The sequence below is a fragment of the Rhipicephalus microplus genome, chromosome 8, assembly GCF_043290135.1.
Source record: "Rhipicephalus microplus isolate Deutch F79 chromosome 8, USDA_Rmic, whole genome shotgun sequence".
Classification (NCBI taxonomy): domain Eukaryota; kingdom Metazoa; phylum Arthropoda; class Arachnida; order Ixodida; family Ixodidae; genus Rhipicephalus; species Rhipicephalus microplus.
In genome coordinates this window covers 122,916,000-122,939,125 of record NC_134707.1, presented here as the reverse complement: position 1 = coordinate 122,939,125, position 23,126 = coordinate 122,916,000, and the positions used below count along the sequence as shown (strand labels likewise).

Sequence of the window (23,126 nt, the reverse complement as noted above, 5' to 3'; positions counted from 1 at the left end):
CGCGTTACTCTCTCCACGTCTCTCCTGCCACCTACTTGTACTCGTTCCCCATTGCGCATGCTCGTCCCCTCTCTCCTGCACTCCTTTCCTGTCTCGCCATGCCGACGCAAGGAGCGTATACTAACCTAGATTTACTGTATATCTACCTTTAGGTAGCAGAGTTGATGTACTAGAAGGGGGTAGCGGAATGAACGATCTGGTCGCGCCGTATCTCAGGTGATTCTCCGGCGGGTGACAGTAGCGGCGGCGCTGGAGTCGCTTAGTACTGAAGATCTGAGGAGCGTCTGCATTGGTAGCGCGCGCGAGTAGCCCGCGAAAGCGTGTATTTGCTCGTTTTTAGCGCGTTTAATGGGTTTTAGAGCCTTTATCAGTCTATGCACACCTGCTAAATGCAATGGTGCACGAGTAAATATGCAATCACGCACGAGCAAATATGCAGACACGCAGAAAGACTAACTTTGGCAATTGGTGGTCGCTGTGAATGCGTGCAAATATTTTAGTATACCCTGAAAACTTAAATTACGAAAACATTTGCTAATGTAGAGGGTTCAGATTCCCTTCCTCGCCCTTCTCTACTTACGGCCTCCTGGTTCTGCGTGCGTCTGACACGGTATTTTTTTTTCATCTTGCAGATTTCCGAGCGCAGCTAACTTCCAATGAATCGACTCAGTTATTCTTAATATTGTAGACGTCTGCTCAACGAAGAAAGAGTTGAAAGAAGACATCAGAATAAGACACGCCCTTTCTAAATAATTTTCGACCTTTCGCAATAACATTTATGAAGCTCAAATTTATCAAATTGGCGTTTTATACTTCAAGTATTATGACATGATGTGCTAGACAGGAATGCTGGGCAGGCACGAAGAAATCTACACCAAAAAAGTGCACCGGAGAAGCCGAAGCGCATAGAAGTTCCTGCGCACGGCGCGCGGCTCTTTCAGTACTATTTGACTGCAGCACCGCCGCTATGGGCAACGCGGAAGGGATCAGATGGAGAGGCGCGGTCACGCCACTTTACACTTCTAGTACACTCTAGCAGAGTTGCGCCCAAGGAGGATTAAAAAAATTGCTGGAATGGAAATGATTGCGCAGAAGTGAAGCCGTTCCTCTGGCAAGATGGCGGCTGTGGCGGTCATCTTACTAGGGGCATGATAAATCACCGTTCAGCCATTAACAACGAAGTGTTTCCCTCTCACGCCCAATGAGTTTAATGTGGGAACATTTTCGGGTCACATAGTGCTCAAAGTGCGTCTTACAGTTACTAGTTTTTCTTAGTGAGCTTCTAATTGGAGGCAAAGTTCTTTGAAAATTCAGTCATCCATTCTAGTTTCTCTGTGTTATCTCGTCGGTAACAACTATCTTTTAATATTAAACTAACGTAGCATTTACATAACATATCAAAGCCACATAATCTTTAACTGAGCACTAAAAGAAAAGGGCATGTTTCCGCCATCTTGGCAGTGGCACAAGGCGGCTTCACTTCGACTGGCAAGGCATTGCGGGAGCTTCCACTCCAGCAATTTTTGTTTAATCCTCCTTGGTTGCGCCTCTGACAGAACTCGCTGCTCGCGCCACCATTCGCCGAGCGCGCTCACGTGCGCAAAAAGCGTCCGTTTAAGAGAAAGCCAACTTCACGGCCGCACGAATGCTGGCGACCGCAGCACCACCATTTCTACCACAGTGCACTGTCAAGCCTTCCGTCCGGCGAAGCGCAAAGTGGTTCGGCTCACGCAGTGCGGATTGTTTGTCAATGTTGCGTTGGTGTTTCCTGCTGTCTGTTTTAGTTTTTTTGTTGTTGTAAGCGAAAGTCATTGCATGAGCGCCGGCCCATTGCAGTAATTTTTTTTTTCGTGGGGGTAGGGGGCCGACTTGCTGAAGACCATGAAAAACGCTCACTTGTATGAGTCGTTTTCAATAAAATACACGTACTCAAAGTGTTGGGCTTGAACTTCGTGCGTTCCCCGAATACCTTATGTTACCCACCCAGCGGCCGGCGACCCCTCGCCAACAAGGAAGCAGGGCCACCAGAATGCGGGACGATGACTGTCTGCTGGCCACAAAGGACGCGACAACTCCCGTGCCGCTGTCGGGCTCAATTATGGCGCCTTACAGGAGACCAAGCCAGGCTGCAGGTGGCCAGTACACATGGAAGGTACACGTGGAAGGTACACGTGGAAGGTACACGTACACGTCCGCCGGACAATCAGAATCAGCGGAGGCGACGGCATTGGCGCAGGCGCCAATTGTATTGATGGCCTGTCAACTCGGCATCGCGGGAACTTATTCGGAGGCGCTTTTCCACGACCTGGCAACGCCCTTCGTCGACCATTCCGGGAACCGGTGTGAAAAAAAACCTGAGCGACGGCGGAGAACCGATGAGTGGGCAAGAGGCGGTGGGTCTTCGAGGTTGTGGCGAGGAGAGACACATCTGTGCGTTTTGATTGGACTATAAGAGTGGTGCGTTACGATTGGACTGTAAGAGTGGTTGAATGGGGAGACAGGGGATAAAACCAGGGGTGCAGGGACAGCGGAAAAGGGAAGAGAGAAGAGAAACGAATAAACGTCTCTATATAGCATAGCGATTAGCATAGCGATAGCATAGCATAGCGATGATTTATTTTTTCTAGTAATCACAATACATCAGTCATTTACAGTCATTCAAGTTTCAAGTTTCAAGTTTATTCAACAACGATGTCAGTTTACAGAAAAGTGCGTACAGGATTGGTAATACACACAAGGAGCCCCAAAGTTGGAAACTGTCAGGGGGGCTCCCATACATGATGTTAACGGGAGAAGAAACAAAATATACAACATTCAGTTGTTACGGTATCTTCAGTAAGAAAAAAAAAAGCTCAGTGCGAAAAAACGAAAGTAGAAAATACATATATGTTTAGCAAGGCAAAAAAGAAAACTCTGAAGAACAAACAAGCGCAAGTTATAATACAAAACGTAAGGACAATATAACATGTAGCAATTGTTATCGCTACATTAAAAAGCAGTTGCTAAGATGAAGACAACTGTTGCAAAAAATATTTCTTTACTTGGTTTTTGAATGCATGTTCTGTGGTTGATGATTTTATTACGTAAGGAAGGGAATTCCACAGCTTGATTCCCGTAAATGTGGTAGTGAACTTGCCGTAGTTTGTGCGAACTTTAGGCAGAAGGCGGTTATCAAGCTCAGAAAACCTAGTGATATTATTATTTACAAGGCCTTCCAAGACAATGCCATCTATATGCACATTACCGCGAAAAAGCCTATACATCACAACTGATAACTTCCGCTGAAAGAGGTGATAAAGAGGATGTATATTTAAATTCTGATAAAGTGGCGTTGCATTGGTTAAGAAATGGCTGAAAGTCATGAGTCGAAGTGCTTGATTCTGTAGGCGTTGTAGCTAGTTGAGGTGGGTCAAATATGTGTTACCTCAGGCTGATATGCAATAAGATAAATGGCTGTGAATATGTGCGTGATAAAGGGAGTGGATTATGTGTGGCTGAAAATATGAACGAGTTTTGATTATGGCGCGTATTCCAAAGGTTATCTTGCGAATGAGTGATTGCGCATGAAGATTGAATTTCATATGCCGGTCAAGAACTACACCGAGAAACGTTGTACTGTCGGACATGGGAATTAAATTATCGTCCAGACGCACAGATATAGATTTTGAAAGTACAGTCGGGAAGGAATGAAAAACTATAAAAACGGTTTTTGATGGATTAATTCTTAACATGTTCATTCGACACCAGGAACTTATATTATGTAGATCCACGTTAATGTTTCGTTGTAGCTCATCGACATTGTTAGCATAAGTAAAAATGGTCGTGTCATCTGCATATATCCAGATGATGTCGGAGTGGTCGTTTCCTCAAGGTGCCAGCAGATGAAAAGTTCTCGTCTTCGGCTTCCTTGGCGGCAGCAGCGAATGTCGCGCAACAAGCGAGAGGCGAGTGGAAAGAACCAAACGGAACGTAACTCAGAGTTTCGGGGAAGAGCCCCTACTCCCCCCTTCTCTTTAGCTACGGGGCAGCGTCAACGACGCGTTATGAACGAGCGTGCACTGTGAAAGTACTCGGAGCCATTGAGCCATTCCAGAAGGATAGCTTTCCTGCTTAACATAAACGAGCCAGCCAGCAAGATTGTGGACTTAAGCGCAGCTCTGCTACCTACGGTAGCATATACAGTAACTCTATGCTAACGCATACGCTTGATCTCCCCCCTCCCCCTCGCGGCGTCCGCAAAGCCGAGGCAGGCAGCGTCGGCTAGCGAGTTAAAAAAAAAAAAAAAAACTACTCGCGCTGCACAACCGCGACGTTCCGCATTTCTCTATGGTCACCTTCGGAGAAAAGCGCAATTTTTTTTTTTAGTCAAGTTCCATGTGGAGGATTAGCAGTCATGCTTGAGTTTTTTTTTAGCATGTACCTAGAAGAGAGCCTAATTTAAAAGCCCTAGCTTCTCCATATCAACACCACCGCAAATGTCTCTCGTGAAGGTATAATGAACGTATGTGCTCTTTCAGTTTTTCTTTGCATCCCTCCGTGATTCTAGAGCCTATTGTGCCGCCCCACCCCTCCACACATACACCCTACCGAAACGCCGCATTAGAAATTCGTTATTCACTTCTTATTTGCATCGCACAACATCGCTCTATACGTTGCGCAAACGCTCCATCCTCATTTCATTCGGTATCCCTGCAATCCATCGTTATATCATTTCAGTAAGATATTCGTTCCTATTTAACAGGTTTTCTGTGTCGTCCGCACAGGTAACTTCTAAAACACCAGTGCTTCATGTTTGGGGCTCGTACACTGTATTCAGCAAAGGCAGCTCACATCGCACACACCTGCGAATTCCAAAGCAGTCGCAATTAAACGACTTTGAATTGCAAATGCTATTGCTTTATATACAACAGAATTTGCAGCTTTCCAAGATTAGTTTCATTTCCAGCTAGCAAAAGAAGAAATAAAGAACCAGTTTTTACACGGGATGCCTATTATATTTAAGAAAAAAATGGCCAGTTTTCACGACAATGAGAAAAGTATTTGAATATTTAAGATGTTGTTTCTTATCATCGTGTCTAAAGGCTTAGTTATTTAACTGTTATTCCATACACTTGCACATGACGGAATTTCGGAAGCCCACTTACGGATACTGGAGCTTCTTCAGCTGCGCAATCAGGATATGTGCACGACAGATGCGATGCGGGCTCGTTTAGCTCATCTTCAGTAACTTGCCTTGTAGCACACGTAAACAACAGAAAGAAATTGTTTACGGGCTAAACAAGGAAACCTAATGAACAAGATTTGTGTGCTATTCTAAACATCTTGCAATTCGGACGCAGCTGTACAAAATGTTATATTCTTTTTGGCGCAGAGACTAGCAAATAACAACACTTGACTGGTCAATAGCTCACTGCATATACCTAGCATGCACCAACTTTCAACATGGTCTTTCTCCACCATTAATCCCCGATTCAATTTAAGGATGGTCATGGTCACTTTCAAAATTATCCAAAGCGTTTTAATCTTACACAACCCAAAACAGACATTTGTGACCAAATTCGTACAGACGAAAGAGCACAACTTCAAAGAATGCACACTAACGCAGCAATTGCTTACAAATTCCCGCTTCACTTGCAAACGCAAACACGTCAAGACTGCGCAACACTTGTACAGAACAAGAAAGACCCGTGCGTCAGATGATATGAAATTGTGAAAATTCAGCACCTGCTTGGGCCTGGGGCATAATAATTACAAATATTACCCTCCTCTCAGAGACATGCTTTTTATTTACTTCAACCTCCTTTCAACTGTGCATATCGCTATCCTCATAATGTCAATACTACCAAGAATCAATGTCGTGCATGTGCCTTTTGACATCTGATACCAAACAAGTTCGGGCGTGCCTGGCGAGAAGTGCAGTGGCTACATAACCGCATTACAATTGCACCCCTCATCACCACACCACAAAAGCCGGTCATCTATTCACTGTGATATATGGGCATTATTGAAAAAAAAAGGTTGATTTATCGGTCGTAGAAATTGGTGTAAGAAGAAAATGAAACGTATTCACACAAAAAGAGTAGAATGTTTAATCTACAATAATATAAGACAGCTTGTATAATATACAGGGTGTCCCCCGTAACTTGAGCCATTTGAAAGTGAAAGGCACTTGGGAGGCAAATCAACCAAACGCATACTACTCTGACTAGCCTGTAGGTACTCAGACTACTTTTTTATTTCTTCCCATACTGAATAATATTATTTCTTAATTACCTAACTTTTTAATATTATAGGCTGGAAACCCAAAATATGAATACTGAGATGTGGACCACTTTCATAAACGACCGACTAAATTGTTTCCTGTACGATACGTCTCGATCGGCTATTATTCCACGTTGCTGTCGGTCCCGTGGGAGACGTTCACTACGCGCTAAGTGCGTCCTGCTGGACTGAAATAAAGTTTTTTTTTTCATTCCATTCCAAGAAAGCCCGCAAAACGTGAAAAGAAGCCGTGTGACGGACCGCGAGCGCACTGCTATAGTGCTGCTATAGGCTTTCTTTACAACGCGGAAAAAATAACAGCGCTAGACGTATCGTACAGGAAACAATTTCGTCAGTGGTTCCTAAAGTGCTCTACATCTCAGTGTTCATATTTTGGGTTTCCAGCCCATTTTTGTTAAATTTTCTGCTGATTAAGTGATGAGGGGTCTGAACCTACTGACTTTCTGTGTTTACTACAGAAAATATCGCAAAAGCTGCTACTTCTTCAGTGCCGAGTTGGATTTGATGTGGTGACGGATAAAAGAAGAGCGAGAGCGAGCAGCTCGCTCAAATTGCGTAGCAAAATGATTCCTAGGAAGGCATCAGTGAGTATATTTTCCAAACGAACAGCTTGGACACTTGAATGGCAGAAAAAGAAACATTTTTTTCACGTGCTCCTGCCTTTCCTTTTTGTCATTTTCCATCTTTGCTCAGTACACCTTGTAGCTCGATTCGAGGGCTATTTTTGCTGGAATGTGTAGAGGAGAACAAGGACTCGAGAAGAATAATGCACTGAACGAACCTGTTAGTCAGTGTTTGCTTGTGAGAAGTACTCTTGCAGGAAAACCGCTCCCACTCTTTTGGAATCGCATTGATATTTCGCAAGAATTTCACTGCATACGTGAGATTAAGTTCGCGAATGACCATTCTCGACCACAGCTAGACTACCGGAACAAATTCTTTCTTTCCATGGTACACTCCTCTGCTTTTTGTCTCTGCCACAACTGCCTTTTCAAAATTAACAGAACTTGCTCACGGGTGTGACATTCACGCAGTGCTTTTTCAAAAGCCTTTATGGCACCGATGCAGTCCCCCTGGAATGTGTAGGGGCAGAGTTGTACACGTTTCTCTAAAACAAAAACGAAAGCTCAAGTTCCTTAAATGCCAAAGGAACTCGTCACAGTTTCATTTCGAAAATAGGAACGTGTCTCGTTATATTAACGTTGTTTTTGAATTTTTCATAAAAAGATTGTGCTGGATAATCTCGAGGACAATTAAAATCAGAAATTTGATGTCTATTTCTCACTACGTATAATTCACAAATTCAACATCGGGGGTGCCAGGATATATATATATATATATATATATATATATATATATATATATATATATAGAGAGAGAGAGAGAGAGAGAGAGAGACCGTGTGGCATTTTTTTATTGAGTGACACGTCATAAAATGACGCTAAATATATGTACAAATGTTGTACGCACAAACATGTTGAAGAGCTGCAGATGTTTATAAAACTAGTTGTTCGCACTTGCGCAACAATGCCAACTGGAACGTGCGTGTTAGCGACACCAGAAGCTGATATGAAGCGCTGATGCTCGCGAGGATGCTTTCCCTGGACCATGCTACATAAATCAACTTCAGCGCATGGCAACTAACCGCAATTGACGTGACGGCTGTGTCAAAGGAGTACATGTGTAATGTTTGTAAAATTGGGTAGGCAGCACTGCAGCCACTATTGACGTTTCACGAAGGTTAGCGTCTCTTTGAAAAGTAGTTCCTAGACCTGGCACAGCTCTGTGGTAAAATGCTTCATTGTCACGCAGAATGCTTAAGTTCGATTCTAGCTGGGACCCTGACATTTATTGTTTGCATTCGTTCCGTCGACGCTACCGATGTCTACTACCGATGTCGGGTATTTATTAACGCTCGTGCGTTGAAATTGTCCATGTGTGTTCTCGTCGTTCCTGGTAGATACTAAGTGTCAATCACCTGTGGCACATACCCACATGCCAGTGGAATACTCCGCCCGTGGATATGTGCCAGTGTCTGGTGGGAATTGTTTGACGACGTATGCGACGAGATTGTCACATTATTCATGCATGTCTTGACCAGTGCGTAATATTCGTCAAACCATCTTAACCTCCCATGCTTATTTTGGTTCACGTTAAGTTGAGGTGACTACTAGAACAACGAAACGTAAGCAGCTAGATAGATAGATATATAGATAGATAGATAGATGCGCTCAAAGTCACCGAAGTTCGTGCTTCGCATTTACAAACAAGCCATTTAATTCCCCTTCTTTCGTTCGTTCATAGCTCAGTTGAAGATAATTTAGGGTGAAAGACCACCTACTAGGCCAACTTGGATTTCTACTGCCTGGTTGTTGCATCACGGAACAGATAACTTCTCGTGAAGCATCTAAGAATAATAACTGGAATTTCTGGCAGTGGGTACGCCAGCTGAGCTGCCAATATCCAAGACTTGCAAGCTTTGGTTCTAATGGTCATTTGCTTCTTGATGTCACCACAGATTATGCGAAGATCATTCAATTCCTTCAGCAGTGCATCGAGTTTCTCATTGGTTAGAGCTCAGTTAGGCACAAAATGTTGCAGAAGTGAATTAAATCTGGAAATTCACGTACGTGAATGTTCCTCGTTGGGTTTTGAAAGTCTTGTGTGGCCTAAACACTTTAGATGGGTGTGGCTAAGCTCCCAATTTTGTGATGAAGTCATCGCGTACTTCGGATTTCGGCCATACTAGTGGCGCTGCCACGCGGGTGGGCAGTTCTGTAGTCGTTGCACTCATTTAGATATGTGTTTCAGTTCTTCCTGCTATTATGCCGTTCCGTGGCTGTAGCTCATGTCGTCAAAGGTTAATTGTTTGGTTGTTGTGTTTCTTTGCTTGTTACTAAAAGAATATGCAGGATCATAAAGTGTGTCGAAGCCAAACGACATAAGGAATGGACTTGCTTCGCACCTCCTCTTCTCACTCCCCCCCCCCCCCCCCCAAAAAAAAAAAAAGCGCACATCGTTGTTCACAGCACCGTCTTATGAAACGCGTCTCGCATAATGGGCAGATAAATAAGGAAGGCAGACAGAAGGGCGACACCCACTAAAGTGGCTTGCTAGAAGCATTTTAAAGACAGTTTGATAGAGCACGCAGGTTTAGCGTCACTGTGAACGATGTTGTGAACGAGGTCACCCGCGACAAACAACGCCTGAAACCTTATGCCAGACCTACACTATTCCCCTAATATTCTCAGCATATTGTTCCCAATGTATTAGCTACGATATTTCAGTGAGGCCGTGCAGAAGCGCCCAGTCAGTCACCTCCGAAGCGAGTTAGGCCGTTCAAGGATCTTGAGTCTAGGAAACCTCTTTTGTACCTGAAGACAATACCATACCTTAAGGTTCTGAAATAGCAAGTCTGCATAATGCTAAAGCTCAGCGCCCACAGGGCACTGAAAGTCGTAAACCATTTTATGACTTCACTATTTCTGTCAATGAACCTAATGTGCGGTGTCTGCCCGTAGAAACAGTAGCGTGCACTTATTGTGCAAGCAAAGAGAGTAACATTGCCTACATATGTTCATTGACAAACTGGTGTAGCTCGAAAAGCTTTTGCTTAAACGGCAGTCGTAGCCACGATGCACCTTAGAGAGCGAAAAAAATCAAGGCAAGTCCTCACTTGCATTGTTGAGGTCGCATTTCATTAAGGAAGTTTATTAACAACGCTTTCTCGTTGTTGTGGCTTCATTGAAACACAACACTGACACTGCGTACTCTTTCAGAGCCACGTTTTGTTTTTTGTTGTTGTTGTTGTTGTTGTTGTTGTTGTTGTTGTGGAAAACTGAAAGAAAATTAGCGTAGCTCGCACCCTGCTGCGCAATGCTAAAAAAAAAAAAAACAGCTGGGCTGATGGGTACCTATAGCAATCTTGGCTGTTTTTTGCAGTCTATGCCTTTTTTGTCTGTTTATTTTTATTTATTTCTTTTTCTCGGTCCGTCTCTCTCCTTCTCTCTCTCTCTGGGTGATTCCACGTAATATAGATGGAAGCGTGGCTGGTCAGCCTCCTAAATTTCTTTTAAAGTTATATATATATCATTGCCTCATCCGTAATTTCTTTTGCTGTAAACATTTTTTTCGAAGCACAGTAAATCAATACTGATGACGAGCCGAAGTGCCACGCTTACCTGCTCAGCTGTCGTTTTCAAGTTTGGGGATGAATTACAGAAAATATATAATAACGCTACGCATTTCAAACTTCTTTGGCTAAATATTGACGTACTTCTGCTTACGTTCAATTATATTTTGAATCTCTGCGTAGCGTGCATTGCTTACCGAAAATTCTAAAATTTGACTTAAACATTTTCTTGCTTAGTTTGCAGTCCTTTATTCCAAAAAAGGTCTTTGACAGAGCGGTCGAAATTCCGCATTACGTTATCAGCATGCTAATTTATAAAATGGTCAAAACTTACATTAATAACACTTTTCAATCAAAATATGTAATCGCGCTAACTTGAAGAAGAGAGCACGCAATGGAAACTTCTGACGACGTATAAAGAAACCCCATTTTTGATAATTTTTATTGATTGATTGATATGTGGAGTTTAACGTCCCAATGATATTTTTTTTATACCTTCCCCACTTTCCTGCACATCAGCTTTCACAATCAATAACAGCATGTTGCATTATATTGTTTCACTTGCAGTTACGACCCGTCAAAAAATGCCCCTGCGCAAGGATAGGCAACGGTAGACCGGACTTCCTACCCGTTAAGTATAGAATGCAGACCTACACTCCAGTTTCTTAAAAGTCAATCCGCACTGAAATAGCTGTCGACTGCTCTGAGGATGCCAATTTCAAAATGGTTTGGTCACGGGAGCGGCCATGAGTGCGGGATTACCGAGCAAGCAAGCGCGCACAGTCCATGTCCCGGTGTGAAGAGGGCCCGTCGAATAAGGCCTTTGTGCAAGACTGAGCACATGTGGGCCGGAAGATCGTATGCGTACGGCTTCTCAGTTTGGCATGATATTGTCTTGAGTAATTATTTATTTTTCCTGCAAATTAGCAGTGATAAACGCGGTTGTGAATGATTAGAAATTAGTGTTGTACGCGTGGGCTTCATTGAAGCACTGCGGCAGCAAGCTGTGATGTATAAGCTCTGCGAAAACTTTTTGTCTCTGAAATGAGCTTCGTGTGCTTCGAATGGTAGTCTGCACAAGAATTTTTCTAGGAGCTATACTTAGCGTCCACGAAACGCACAGGAGCAGAGCAAATCGTGAGCAATATTGATATGTGGTGTTTAACGTCCCTAAACCACCATATGATTATGAGAGACGCCGTAGTGGAGGGCTCCGGAAATTTCGACCACCTGGTGTTCTTTCACCTGCACCCAAATCTGAGCACACGGGCCTACAGCATTTTCGCTACCATCGGAAATGCAGCCGCCGCAGCTGGGATCCGAACCCGCGACTTGCGGGTCAGAAGCAGAGTACCTTGCCAACTAGAACACCGCGGTGGGGCTCGCGAGCACTATCGGAGTCAAATGAAGTGTGCGCAGCGGACTGTGCGCACGGCCGCCATAAGAGACGGGCGGGCCCGCCCGCTTGTCTAAAGTTTTGGCCTTTCTTTACCTTTTCATTCGGATCCTGGAGCACCAACTTTATGGTTTTCACTGAAATCAATCAATTTGTGCCGCACAGTTTCTCTAGCTAAAACACCTGTCACCCGCGTGCGAGAAGAGAGCACTCGCAGCTTCCTGACAAGAATTTTCGGATGTTTCCCAGCGAGGAAACGCCGTCCAACTTCAACTTCCACGTCGATAGGGAGTTTTGGAATAGCGCACCGCGAGCCCTTGCGGTGCGGTCGCTGTCACTGCGCATGCGTCGTAACGCGAGTCGACGTTCGCGTTCGCGGACCGCACGCAGAAAATCCGAAATTGCGTGTGGTCATGGCGGCCCGCATGTGGCCCGCAAGCGCTGGTTTCGAGGCTACGGTGTCGCTGCGATCGTGCGTTGCGGTTCGCAGCTGGGCAAGCGCTATTCTAAAGCTCTTATGGCGCCTCTTCGCCCGCAACGCCCGCAGCGCTTGCAAACGGTATTCTAAATCTCCCTGATGCCTCAAAGTGTTTATTGTGTGGGCGCTGAATGCAGTCGCAGACAGTGAATCTGCGACCTTGGCCATTTGCTTCTGTTTACGCGCCAATCACGTGCACGTGCAGTTAAAGTGGTTGCTTGGGCGTGTTGGCACGACATAGTGAAAAAAAAAAAAAAAACGGGGCGAAAAAACGAGACAAGACGAAGAAGTACACATACAGAGCGCTGACTTACAACAAAAACTTCATTCTTCGAACCACGCGTATATACATATGCAATAGAATGAATAAATAAGAAACAAAAGTGACAGTCAAATAAAAACCATAAAATCATTCTCATAGCTCGTGCAATAAACCACACAAAAAGACAACTGCCCTCTCAGAAAAAGGAAGCTGTCTTTTCATCAAGTTGATTGCACGAGCTATAAGTATGATTTTAGGGGTTTTTTTCGACTGTCACTTTTGTTTCTTATTTTTTCATTCTACTGCATAGGTGTATACGCGTGGTTTGAAGAATGAAGTTTTTGTTGTTAGTCAGCGCTCTGTATGTGTACTTCTTTGTCTGGTTTCTCGTTTTTTTCGCGCTGTTTGTTTTCTCGCCAATCCCGTGCGTTGGAATCCTGCTGTGCCCAAGTTGCATCAGTCACCTCGGGACGCTTTTGTTATAATATACAAGTACGTCTTGTAAACGTGCTTTTGTTCGCGTTTACTTTCGACGCACAAAAGGCACAAACAATGTCTGCTACGTCTGCAATGTTAACAGCACGTGGCTGCTACAGTGCGAGTAAAATGCGATTGAAATAGCTATGCTCCTGTTACAATGTGTGAAATTTATCCTCGGCTATGTACCGCAACCTATCCGTCTCAGGGCACGAAAACTAGCCCTCTTCGCCCCAGAACACGCCTGACTGTGCGCGCTTGCTTGTGCGTTAATCCCGCACTCATGGCCGCTCCTGTGACTAAATCATTTCGCAATTGGCGTCCTCAGTGCAGTCAACAGCTATTTGAGTTCTGCTCGCGTTTTAAAAAACTGAAGTATAGGCCTGTATTCCACACTTAGCGGGCAATAAGTCCGATGTACCGTTGCCTATCCTTGCGCAAGAACATTTTTTGACGGGCCGTAACTGCAAGGGAAATCATATAATGCGACATGATGCTTTTTTATTGATTGTGAAAGCTGATGTGTAGGAGAATAAGTGAGAAAAGTATATGAAATATAAAAAATGGGGTTTCTTTATTCGTCGTCAGAAGTTTCCCTTGCATGCTCTTTTCTTAAAGCTCGCACGTTTATATCTTTTGATTGAAAAGTGTTATTTGTATAAGCTCTGGCAGTTTTATAAATATGCGTGCTGAGAAAACAATGCAGAATTTTAACCGCTCTTTCATAGGCCCTTTTTAGAATAAAGGCCTGCAAACTAAGCAAAATAAACAGACATTTTTTAGATCAAATTTGAGAATTTTCAACAAACAATCTACATTACGCTTAGATTCGAAATATATTTGAACATAAGTGCGAATACGTCTATACTGAGCTAAAGAATATTGAGGTACCTAGCATTTTTATATTTTGCGTTATTCATCGTCAAATTGAAAAAAAAAAGAACAGCAAAGCAGGCAAGCGTGGCACTCCACCTCTTCGTCATTATTGATTTACTGTTCTTCGAAAACAAAAAATGTTTGCAGCAAAAGAAATTGCGGATCTCTTCTTTCCACTGATAAGGCGATAATATATGACATTTTGAAAGAAATTTAAGAGGCTGACCAGCCATGCTTCGTTCAATATTACGCGGAATCACCCCTCTGTACTTCTCGCTCCCTCTCCTCCTAAGTATCTTTCTCTCGCAATTTTTTCGATTCCCTCATTCTTTCTTCCTTTCATTTTCGCCTTTCCTTCTATCTATTTCTATTTTGCTTCATTACGCTTCACTTCGCTCTCTCCCCTTATCCCTGTTACTTCCCTTCCCTACTAACCCTCCCTAAGAAGTACTCTCTCTCACTTTCGTGATTTCTCTCCCCTTTCTCCCTCTGCACACATCATCTCACCTATCAACGTTACTGCATCTTGCGCAGGAGAAGTCGGATAGAGTGAAGGCGTTGAAGAGGACGTAAAGAACGCATGCATGAGTTTTTGTTCGTCGCTCATGGACTCACTACCACAAACGAACGGCCACTTCGAAGCGCTCTACGTAGAGCGAGTTTAGCTGGGTTTTAAAGCCAGCTGCAGTATTGACTTTCCTCATGGAGCTTGCCCACAACAGGCGAAGTTTTGATGCTGTTGTCAAGCCCTATGTCATCTTGAGATTTTTAATTTTTCTTTCTACAGCAAAAGCTCAATATGGCTGGGAGAAAGGGGAAAAACATTCGGTATAGGTGTCATGAGTGGTCTCCGTCGGCTGTTGTTTCGTTACGTCATTCTCAGCGTTGTACCCAAGCACTTGCGCCATTGGCTGCGTTGTCAGTGACGTCCTCCATCTCTTCGCAGACGTGGCGCCGGGCACGCGTGCACCAATTTCTACTGAGAGATTTCACATGGGTAAGCCATGGATCCTACGAACTCCCGAACAGCGCACAATTTCAGAAGGGCGCCTACCGACAGCGGAAACGTGAGAGAGCTGGCATTCACCGGGCTGACGCGGCAGTCTGGGCACGAAAGCAGGCCCGGACTGCACTTCGAGCCACCATATAGTGGCTAGACGTTTTTACTCACCCTAGCTCGGGAACAAAACAGCTACTGCCTTCTCCCCCACATGTTAAAAAAATCTCGTCAAAATGACGGGAAAATCTTGGCAGCTCTATTTCCAAGCATTTGAACGTCAATGTGACAGCAGGCCGCCATTTCTAAATTACGGTGTATTTCTTTTTCGTTTTGACGTCTCCCATGTCATTATGAAATACAAGCTAGTCGTCGATTTGACAGCATAGTGTCATATAAAAATGACTGTCCTTGATCATTTTGACAGATCGCCATGTCAATAAGAAATAAAACCCAGTTGCCAATATGACAGCTTCGCCGCCGATGTGACTGCACGTAGTCATTTTGAAATGACGGTGTTCTCGATCATTTTGGTGTCTCGCATGCCAATACAATATACGACCCGGTAGTCGCTTCTACAGTGCTGCGCAATCACTTTAACTGCATGCAGTTAATTTCAAATGACGATGCTTTTTATTGTGGCACTTGGCATGTTTATGTCAAATAAGAACACTGAATATAACAGAGTGATGCTCTGCTGTCTGAATGCTTTCATGTCAATTGCAAAAACGTTTGTGGGCTTGGCGACTCAGTTTTTCAGAGTATATGCCCGTTGGCATGCCTCATTTACATGTGTGTGTCAGTATGGTCCACTGAAGTGTGTCTCACTTACAGCGGATTCTGCAAAAGATACTGCAATGCAATTGGCACATGTACTTGCATATTTATTTGAAATACGGTTGCAGCATTGGGTCACCACCACACCATGAAGGGCACTGCAGCACGTGAAAAACGAAATGTAATACGATGATTAATAAAAGCTTTACTACCTACATGTTGAGTTTGCACAAAATTACACCCTAAGTGCTTCATGTAAGTACAAAAAAATTGTACTTACATAAACACATAAGGAGCATAATACATAAGCAACAATGCGATTGCCATTAGCAATCCACAGCTTGTAAGTTGTAGTTGCAGCTTATTTGACTCAACTTGCAAAAATTGGTTGTGAAAGCACCAAGAGCTTAGCAGGGACATTGAACATGCTCCATTTCAAGTATGACATTAAGACATTAGGACATTAAGACAATTCTCTGTCACAAATATCATATGAATGCTAGGAAGGCTCAGAGTGAAATTAACAGCTTTCTTAAGGGGGGACGTGGCTTTCGATACCAACTTTCTTGTTTCTTAATGGATTTCAATGAAAATTGGCACACTTATTGGAAATAGTTTTTTATGCTACTGTACAAATTTCATGAATATATCTTCACAACCTCTTGATTTACAATATATTGCTCCTTCTGGTGTTGTTCTGTGTTTGACTCGTTTAAAAAATATGATAGAAAACTCGCTTAAAGCACTATGCATTCTAAGATGTCCGATTGACGTTGTGACATTCATAGATTTTTGTTTATTTGCGACACAATTTTTTTAGTTCTTATTTTTCATGAGGTGACTGTTGTAGCGTTGGGGAAGGAAGTAGTTCGCTGATGGCATCCCACCGCTGCCACCAGTTGGTAAGGTCGACGAAGGAAGGAAGGTCGCTGGAGGATACGAGCACAGAACATGGTTTATGTCACTATTTACACATATTTACAGAAAAGAAGGGTTAGTGGTTTCACAAACCACGAGCGTGGTGGTTGAACGTTACATAGTTCAGAGCGACGTCCAGCACTCTGCGGCGTCGTTTTATGCCCTGTGGGGCTCCTCCTCTCCGAGTCGAACACCAATCACGCACACACAGGTGAGGGGGGCGAGCATGCACGGTCCACATGAACACTGCACTGTGGTGGCGCCAGCAGGGCTCTTCCTCGTCGTGTGTGTGCCGTTAGTTGAGAGTTCCCACGATCCAAGCAGCATACTTCAAAGGGTCCGCCGATTTGTTCGCTTCATTAGCGGGGTGATTTGCGGTGGCCGCCTCGGCCTCCTCCACGAAGACGCCGTCCCTGTTGTGCTCTTTCGTCGTGGCGTCGCGGCGACAGGACGTCTCATCCTCCGGCCAGCAGGGACAATGCCTGGCGGGCATAAGCAGTCGGCCGGTCAGCTACTTGACTGAGGATTAAAAAAAAAAACGCCGCTCCGCCGTCAGCTCTGGCACCTGTCATGCTAGCCTCCCCCATCGCCAGATGAATCACCGAGGTCATCAGGCACGCTGCTGCTTGAAGGGACGACAAAAGGGTCCGCATCTGAAGGACGGGAACTCGCCTTTGCTTGCTGCTTGGTCTGGATAATTGCTCAAATCTTCGGCAGCGTCGGTCAGACTGGGCGCCGAAGGCATTGAGAACCTCTCCAGTGGATCAGCTTACGCACAAAGGCGTCTGCCCAGACGAATTTCCAGGCCAAACTTAACAGCTCCTCCGCCACCCGGAAAATCTCGGCTGGCCGGCGCTCCCAACCGCTGGGCACGAAGAGAATGGTTGGTGACGAAGACAATGGCCTGGCTTTCTCCCTCCAGCTGCGAACTCGAAACCAACTCCCAAACCAGCTCACAATGGCTGACAACAGCAAGGCGAACCACATAACACAATGCCATGCCGAAGTCAAGCACATTGGACCCGCTTAAAACCCTCGAGGCTTCTCAACACAAAAAGAAAAACCTGTACGCTAAAATTTCGAGACAATTTGGTGCTGCCAAAGGTACAGCAATCATGGAGTAAGACGTAAAAATTAAAATAAACTAAATCGAACAACTTCGGTCATACAATGCCAAAATCCGTAAAAAACATGAAGTGGCCTTTCATTCCCTAAAACGGCTCGTTTCAGACGAGTCTACTAAGGCCACCTGCATTGTTGTGCAATTTACCTTTCTTATAACGAACCTCGAAGTTATACTGCTGGAGGGTGAGGCTCCATCAGAGCAAGCGACCATTTTTGTGTGACATTTGATTGAGCCATGTCAGGGGACAGTGGTCTGTTTCAAAGATGAACCTTGCTCCGTACAAGTAACCTGACAACTTTCGGGCTGCCCAAACCAAACAGGCACTTTCCTTTTCGGAAGCGCTGTAGGCTTCTTCTCGGACCGTTTGTTTGCGGCTGGCATAGAGAGAATAGGGTGCTCTTCTTGATTGTCGTTAACCTGGCTAAGCACTATGCCCATGCCCCTGTCGCTCGCGTCGCACTGAACTATAAATTCCTTACCATAGTCCGGTGCACGTAGCACAGGTCGGGAAACGAGTGAGGCTTTCAAACCCTGAAATGCGGCTTCTTTGTCCTCATCCCATTTCACGCGGTTGGGCTCCCCTTTTCTTAATGCGTCTGTAAGAGGACTTGTTCGTTGCGAAAAATTGGGGATGTAACGCTGGTAGTACCCCACAAGTCCCAGGAACGACCGAATATCGGTTTTAGTACGTGGACGTGAAAACCCGGCAATCGCGTCTGTCTTTAGTTCGGCCGTCTGCCTCCTTCCCTGCCCCACAACATGACCTAGGTAAGTGACTTGAGAACAGCCAAAATTACATTTCTCAGCTTTCATTGTCAAACCTGCCTCTCTCAAGCGCGAAAATACCTTTTTTAGATGCTTGAGGTGGTCTTCCCAGCTGTCGGAAAATATTGCGACATCGTCTAGGTATGGGAGTGCAAAGTCTAGCAGTTCTTTCAGTACAATGTACATTAACTTTGAAAAGCCGAAAGGCGCGTTTTTTAGCCCGAAGCTAAGAACTAAGGGTCTAAGGTGCCGAAAGGTGAAATGAATGTGGCATAACGGCTGGCACTTTCTGAGAGAGGAACCTGCCAGTATCCTCTTACGAGATCTAGCGTGGAAATGTACTTCGCTGCGGTGACCCTTTCGATTCGCTCCTCAATATTGGGTATAGAGTACAACTGATCCCTAGTGATAGTATTCAATTTCCGGTAGTCTACACAAGGACGGGGTTCCTTATTAGGGGCTTCCACAAGTATTAGTGGGGACGTATAGTCACTTTCAGCGGGCTCGATTACCCTAAGCTCTAACATGCGCCGTATTTCGGCCTTCAAAATCTCTTTCTGTTTTGGAGACAATCGGTATGACTTGGATCTTACCGGTTCGGTTGATGTCAGCTCTATTTCGTGGGTTATTAATCCTGTTCTACCCGGCCGACGACTGAACCTATCTATGTACTGCTCCAGAAGTTCTTTTAGTTCGTCTACTTGTTCAGGCTCAAGAGCTTTAGTGTTTAAAGAGGAAGCTACAACCTCTTCTAGGCTAATTTCTGAGTCGGAAGTTCTCGTGCATTCGTCGAACTCAGATTGAACTTCTTCGAGCTCTTTTAGAGTGAGGTTCACAAGTCCTTGACGCTCTATGTAGGGCTTTATCAGGTTGCAATGGTATATTTTTACCTCTTTCCTTCGACCTGGCATTTTCAACACGTAGTTTGTGTCAGAAAGCCTGTGCATCACTCTGACAGGCCCGTCCCAATGAACTTCCAATTTGTTTTTTTCGTGACGGTTTTAGAATCATCACTTCATCCCCGATATTAAAGGTTTTAAGTCTCGCATTCTTGTCGTAGTAATGCTTGGCCGTCTTTTGAGCCCTTTCCATGTTCTTTTCTGCCAGCCCTTGCGTCGTACTGAGCCGCTCTAGCAACTTCAGCACGTATTCGACCACAGTTTGACTCTCCCCCTTTTCTTTCCACATTTCTCTCAGCATCCTAAGGGGGGAACGCAGCGTCCTGCCATACTCTAACTCTGCTGGTGAGAACCCCGTGGCCTCATGCGGGACCGTACGCAAGGCGAACAAAGTAGCCGGAAGACAACTTTCCCAGTCTTCTTTATGCTCATAACAGAGGGCGCGCAACACTCGCTTCAACACTGAATGCCATCTCTCGACGCTATTTGATTGGGGATGGTATACGGAACTATGTATCAGTTTTATCCCGAACTTCTGCAGGAACGTCGCAGTCAATGAGCTCGTGAAAACTGACCCTTGATCAGCCTGTATTTCTGCCGGAAAGCCGACTCTCGTGAGGACTGACAGAAGCGCGTCTACTATTTCTGTCGAAGAAAGCTCCTTCAAAGGGATTGCTTCTGGAAACTTTGTTGCAGGGCACAACATGGTGAACAAATACCTATAAACAGACTTAGTTGCCGGCAGGGGACCCACCGTGTCGATCACCATACGTCGGAATGGCTCTGATATTACAGGCACCAATTTTAGCGGAGCTTTCCACGTTTCCCCAGGCTTACCCGTGCGTTGACACGTGTCACATGATCTTACGAATACCTCTACCTCTTTGAAGCACCCTGGCCAATAGTATTCCAATAACAATCTCTCTTTTGTTTTGTTTATTCCTAGGTGACCAGACCAGGCGTTTCCGTGGCAGAGGTTCAAGAGATCCTCGCGATATTTTCTAGGAACGACCAACTGATCTAGAACCCTTCCTCTCTTATCTCGGTAATGCCGATATAACAAACCTCCTTTTTTGTGTAACGTCACGTCGCCCCTAGCAACCCCCTCTTTAGCGCTTAACCGCAGTTTAGCTAAGCTATAATCACTGTCTTGCTCAGCGGCCAGCGATTGTCTGTTTACCTGTACTAGCCGGTCAAAGTTTTTTGAAGCCGGTGACAATACTGACCCCGTTTCGCTCGTGGGTGTGTCGCCTGGCTTTCCCTCTAGGTCCCCACCTAACTCTGCTGATAAAGCCTCACGTTGCCGATCAGCTGGCTTTCCGTCTATGTTTGTTGGTGAAACTTCATTCTGCTGATCAGTTGCCGACTCTCCCTGCGCCCCTGAGCGGTGCCCTGAGCCTGGATCTGTTTCCATTGGAATTGTTTTTTCCGATGCCCTGGACGCGATTTCACGTGCTTTGGAACGAGTTAGCGCTTGAACTGTTCCTTCTCCAAGTTTCTGACCTCGCTCGCGCAGTGTCCTGTCTGAACGGTTTGAAAATATGTACGGGTACTGTAATGACAGTGACGTTGAGACAGCTGCCTCTGTCACAAGCTTTCCAAACGGCCCAGTGATCGTTACTTTCGCCATGGGAAGACAGACGCTGTTGTCCTCTACAACCTGTTTGATCCATGCCACTTTTCCAGTGAAGTCATCTACAGTAATGTAAGATGGGTGGACAATGTCCATGGTGGCGCCGCTGTCTCTGAGTACCTTACAGGGTTTTCCGTCAACCTCCAGGTCATGGAGATATGGGCGTAACAGCTACAAGTTCTCGTCACTTTCATCCATGTAGAATAAAACTACCTTAGGATTTCTGCAGTTTACTGCGATATGACCAGTCCTCTGACAGTTATAGCACTTAACAGGTCTAAAAGCCTCAAACTCTTTTCTTTGCGACTGCTGGGATGTCCCACTGTTCGAGTTTTCCCCCTTGTTTTCTGGCGTACTTGTTTCCCCCTCAGTATTGCTCAATTTTTTTGCCTGCGGGCCTCTCCTGAATCCAAACTCTTTTCACGGCCCTTTTCGTCCGTCCGGCCCTCCGTACTCTGTGCTCAGTTTTCTACGCATTGTGTATTCTTCGGCTAACTCGGCCGCCTTTTCCAAAGTGTTTACATTGTCTCTGTCTTGCACCCACAGCCTCACGTTCTGAGGAATGCTTTTGTAAAACTGCTCTAGACAAACAGTTTCGATAACCTTGTCTTTACTCTCGTAGGCTTCCGCGCCTTTTAACCACTCGATTAGGTTTATTCTCATGCCGTAAGCAAACTTCGGATATCCCTCACTATCCTTCTTTTCTGGGTTTCGACACCTCTGGCGGAATGCCTCGGACGAAAGCCGGTACTTCTTCAATAAAGCAGTTTTAACCTTTTCATAATCATCTGCTTCTTGCGCCCTGAGTCTCATGATCACTTCAGCGGCTTCATACGGCAGCAGAGAAAGCAACCGCTGTGGCCATGTGCTCGGATCAAAGTTCAACCTCACACATTTCTGTTCAAATAATGCCAGAAATACCCCTATGTCCTCCCCCACTTGATGTGGCTTGAGTATTTTATCCATGCGGTTTGAGTCTATCTCGCTTGCTCGTTCTGGAGCCCCTCCAATCGCTTGAGCCATCCGTTTGCCTTCATTCTCAAGAGCGATTTTACGCAACTCAAATTCTCTCTCTTTTTCCCGTTCCTCTCGTTCCTCCATTTTCTGTTTTTGTTCAGCCAACCTTTTGAAAGCTTGTAACGCGTGCCAAATCGCCTCCTCACTGGCGTTTTGCAAAATTAGCTTCACAATTTGTGACTTGCCAATTTGTTCCTCAACCTCAATACCTAAGTCATTACATAAGTACAAAAGTTCGTCTTTTAGCAGTGCGTATACCTCCATGACTGCTCTTTGCCTTTGGTCCTGCCTTTCGCACAAATGTAGGAGATCCCTAAAACACACTCAGAACTTAGACTAGGTGATCTTCCCAACTTCAAATCCAGTTTCTACTAAACTCACACAATGAAACCTGGAAAGTTAAAGCAAGAACCAAGCACTCACCTCAACACAGCACCATGTCGCGAAGTCCATCTCACCGCTGCCAACCAGTTGTTACGGATGGGAAGGAGGGTCGCTGATGGCATCCCACCGCTGCCACCAGTTGTAAGGTCGCAGGAAGGAGGAATGCAGGAGGATACGAAAACAGAACATGGTTTATGTCACTATTTACACATATTTACAGAAAAGAAGGGTTAGTGGTTTCACAAACCACGAGCGTGGTGGTTGAACGTTACATAGTTCAGAGCGACGTCCAGCACTCTGCGGCGTCGTTTTATGCCCTGTCGGGCTCCTCCTCTCCGAGTCGAACACCAATCACGCACACACAGGTGAGGGGGGCGAGCATGCACGGTCCACATGAACACTGCACTGTGGTGGCGCCAGCAGGGCTCTTCCTCGTCGTGTGTGTGCCGTTAGTTGAGAGTTCCCACGATCCAAGCAGCATACTTCAAAGGGTCCGCCGATTTGTTCGCTTCATTAGCGGGGTGATTTGCGGTAGCCGCCTCGGCCTCCTCCACGAAGACGCCGTCCCTGTTGTGCTCTTTCGTCGTGGCGTCGCGGCGACAGGACGTCTCATCCTCCGGCCAGCAGGGACAATGCCTGGCGGGCATAAGCAGTCGGCCGGTCGGCTACTTGACTGAGGATTAAAAAAAAACGCCGCTCCGCCGTCA

At 45.3% G+C, this 23,126-nt stretch overlaps 1 protein-coding gene across 1 annotated transcript; it reads right to left on the bottom strand.

The window, feature by feature from the left end:
- Positions 1–6,971: 6,971 nt before the first annotated feature.
- Positions 6,972–21,230, bottom strand: LOC142768368 (uncharacterized). The gene is made up of 3 exons (XM_075870337.1): positions 20,666–21,230; positions 20,223–20,620; positions 6,972–7,009 (listed from the first exon to the last, which is right to left on the bottom strand). Exons 1-3 carry the CDS (start codon positions 21,112–21,114, stop codon positions 6,972–6,974), a joined length of 885 nt encoding a protein of 294 aa, XP_075726452.1. The 5' UTR covers positions 21,115–21,230.
- Positions 21,231–23,126: the final 1,896 nt, after the last annotated feature.

Bases quoted from the DNA above. Each gene is read 5' to 3' on its own strand.
- LOC142768368 (XM_075870337.1), bottom strand. From the start codon at position 21,114: ATGGACATTGTCCACCCATCTTACATTACTGTAGATGACTTCACTGGA. The intron at 20,621-20,665 runs GTTAGGTGGGGA...CACACCCACGAG, and splicing joins CGTGAGGCTTTATCAGCAGA to CGAAACGGGGTCAGTATTGT. The intron at 7,010-20,222 runs GTAAGCCTGGGG...TACACATTCCAG, and splicing joins TGACACGTGTCAACGCACGG to CAAAAATAGCCCTCGAATCG.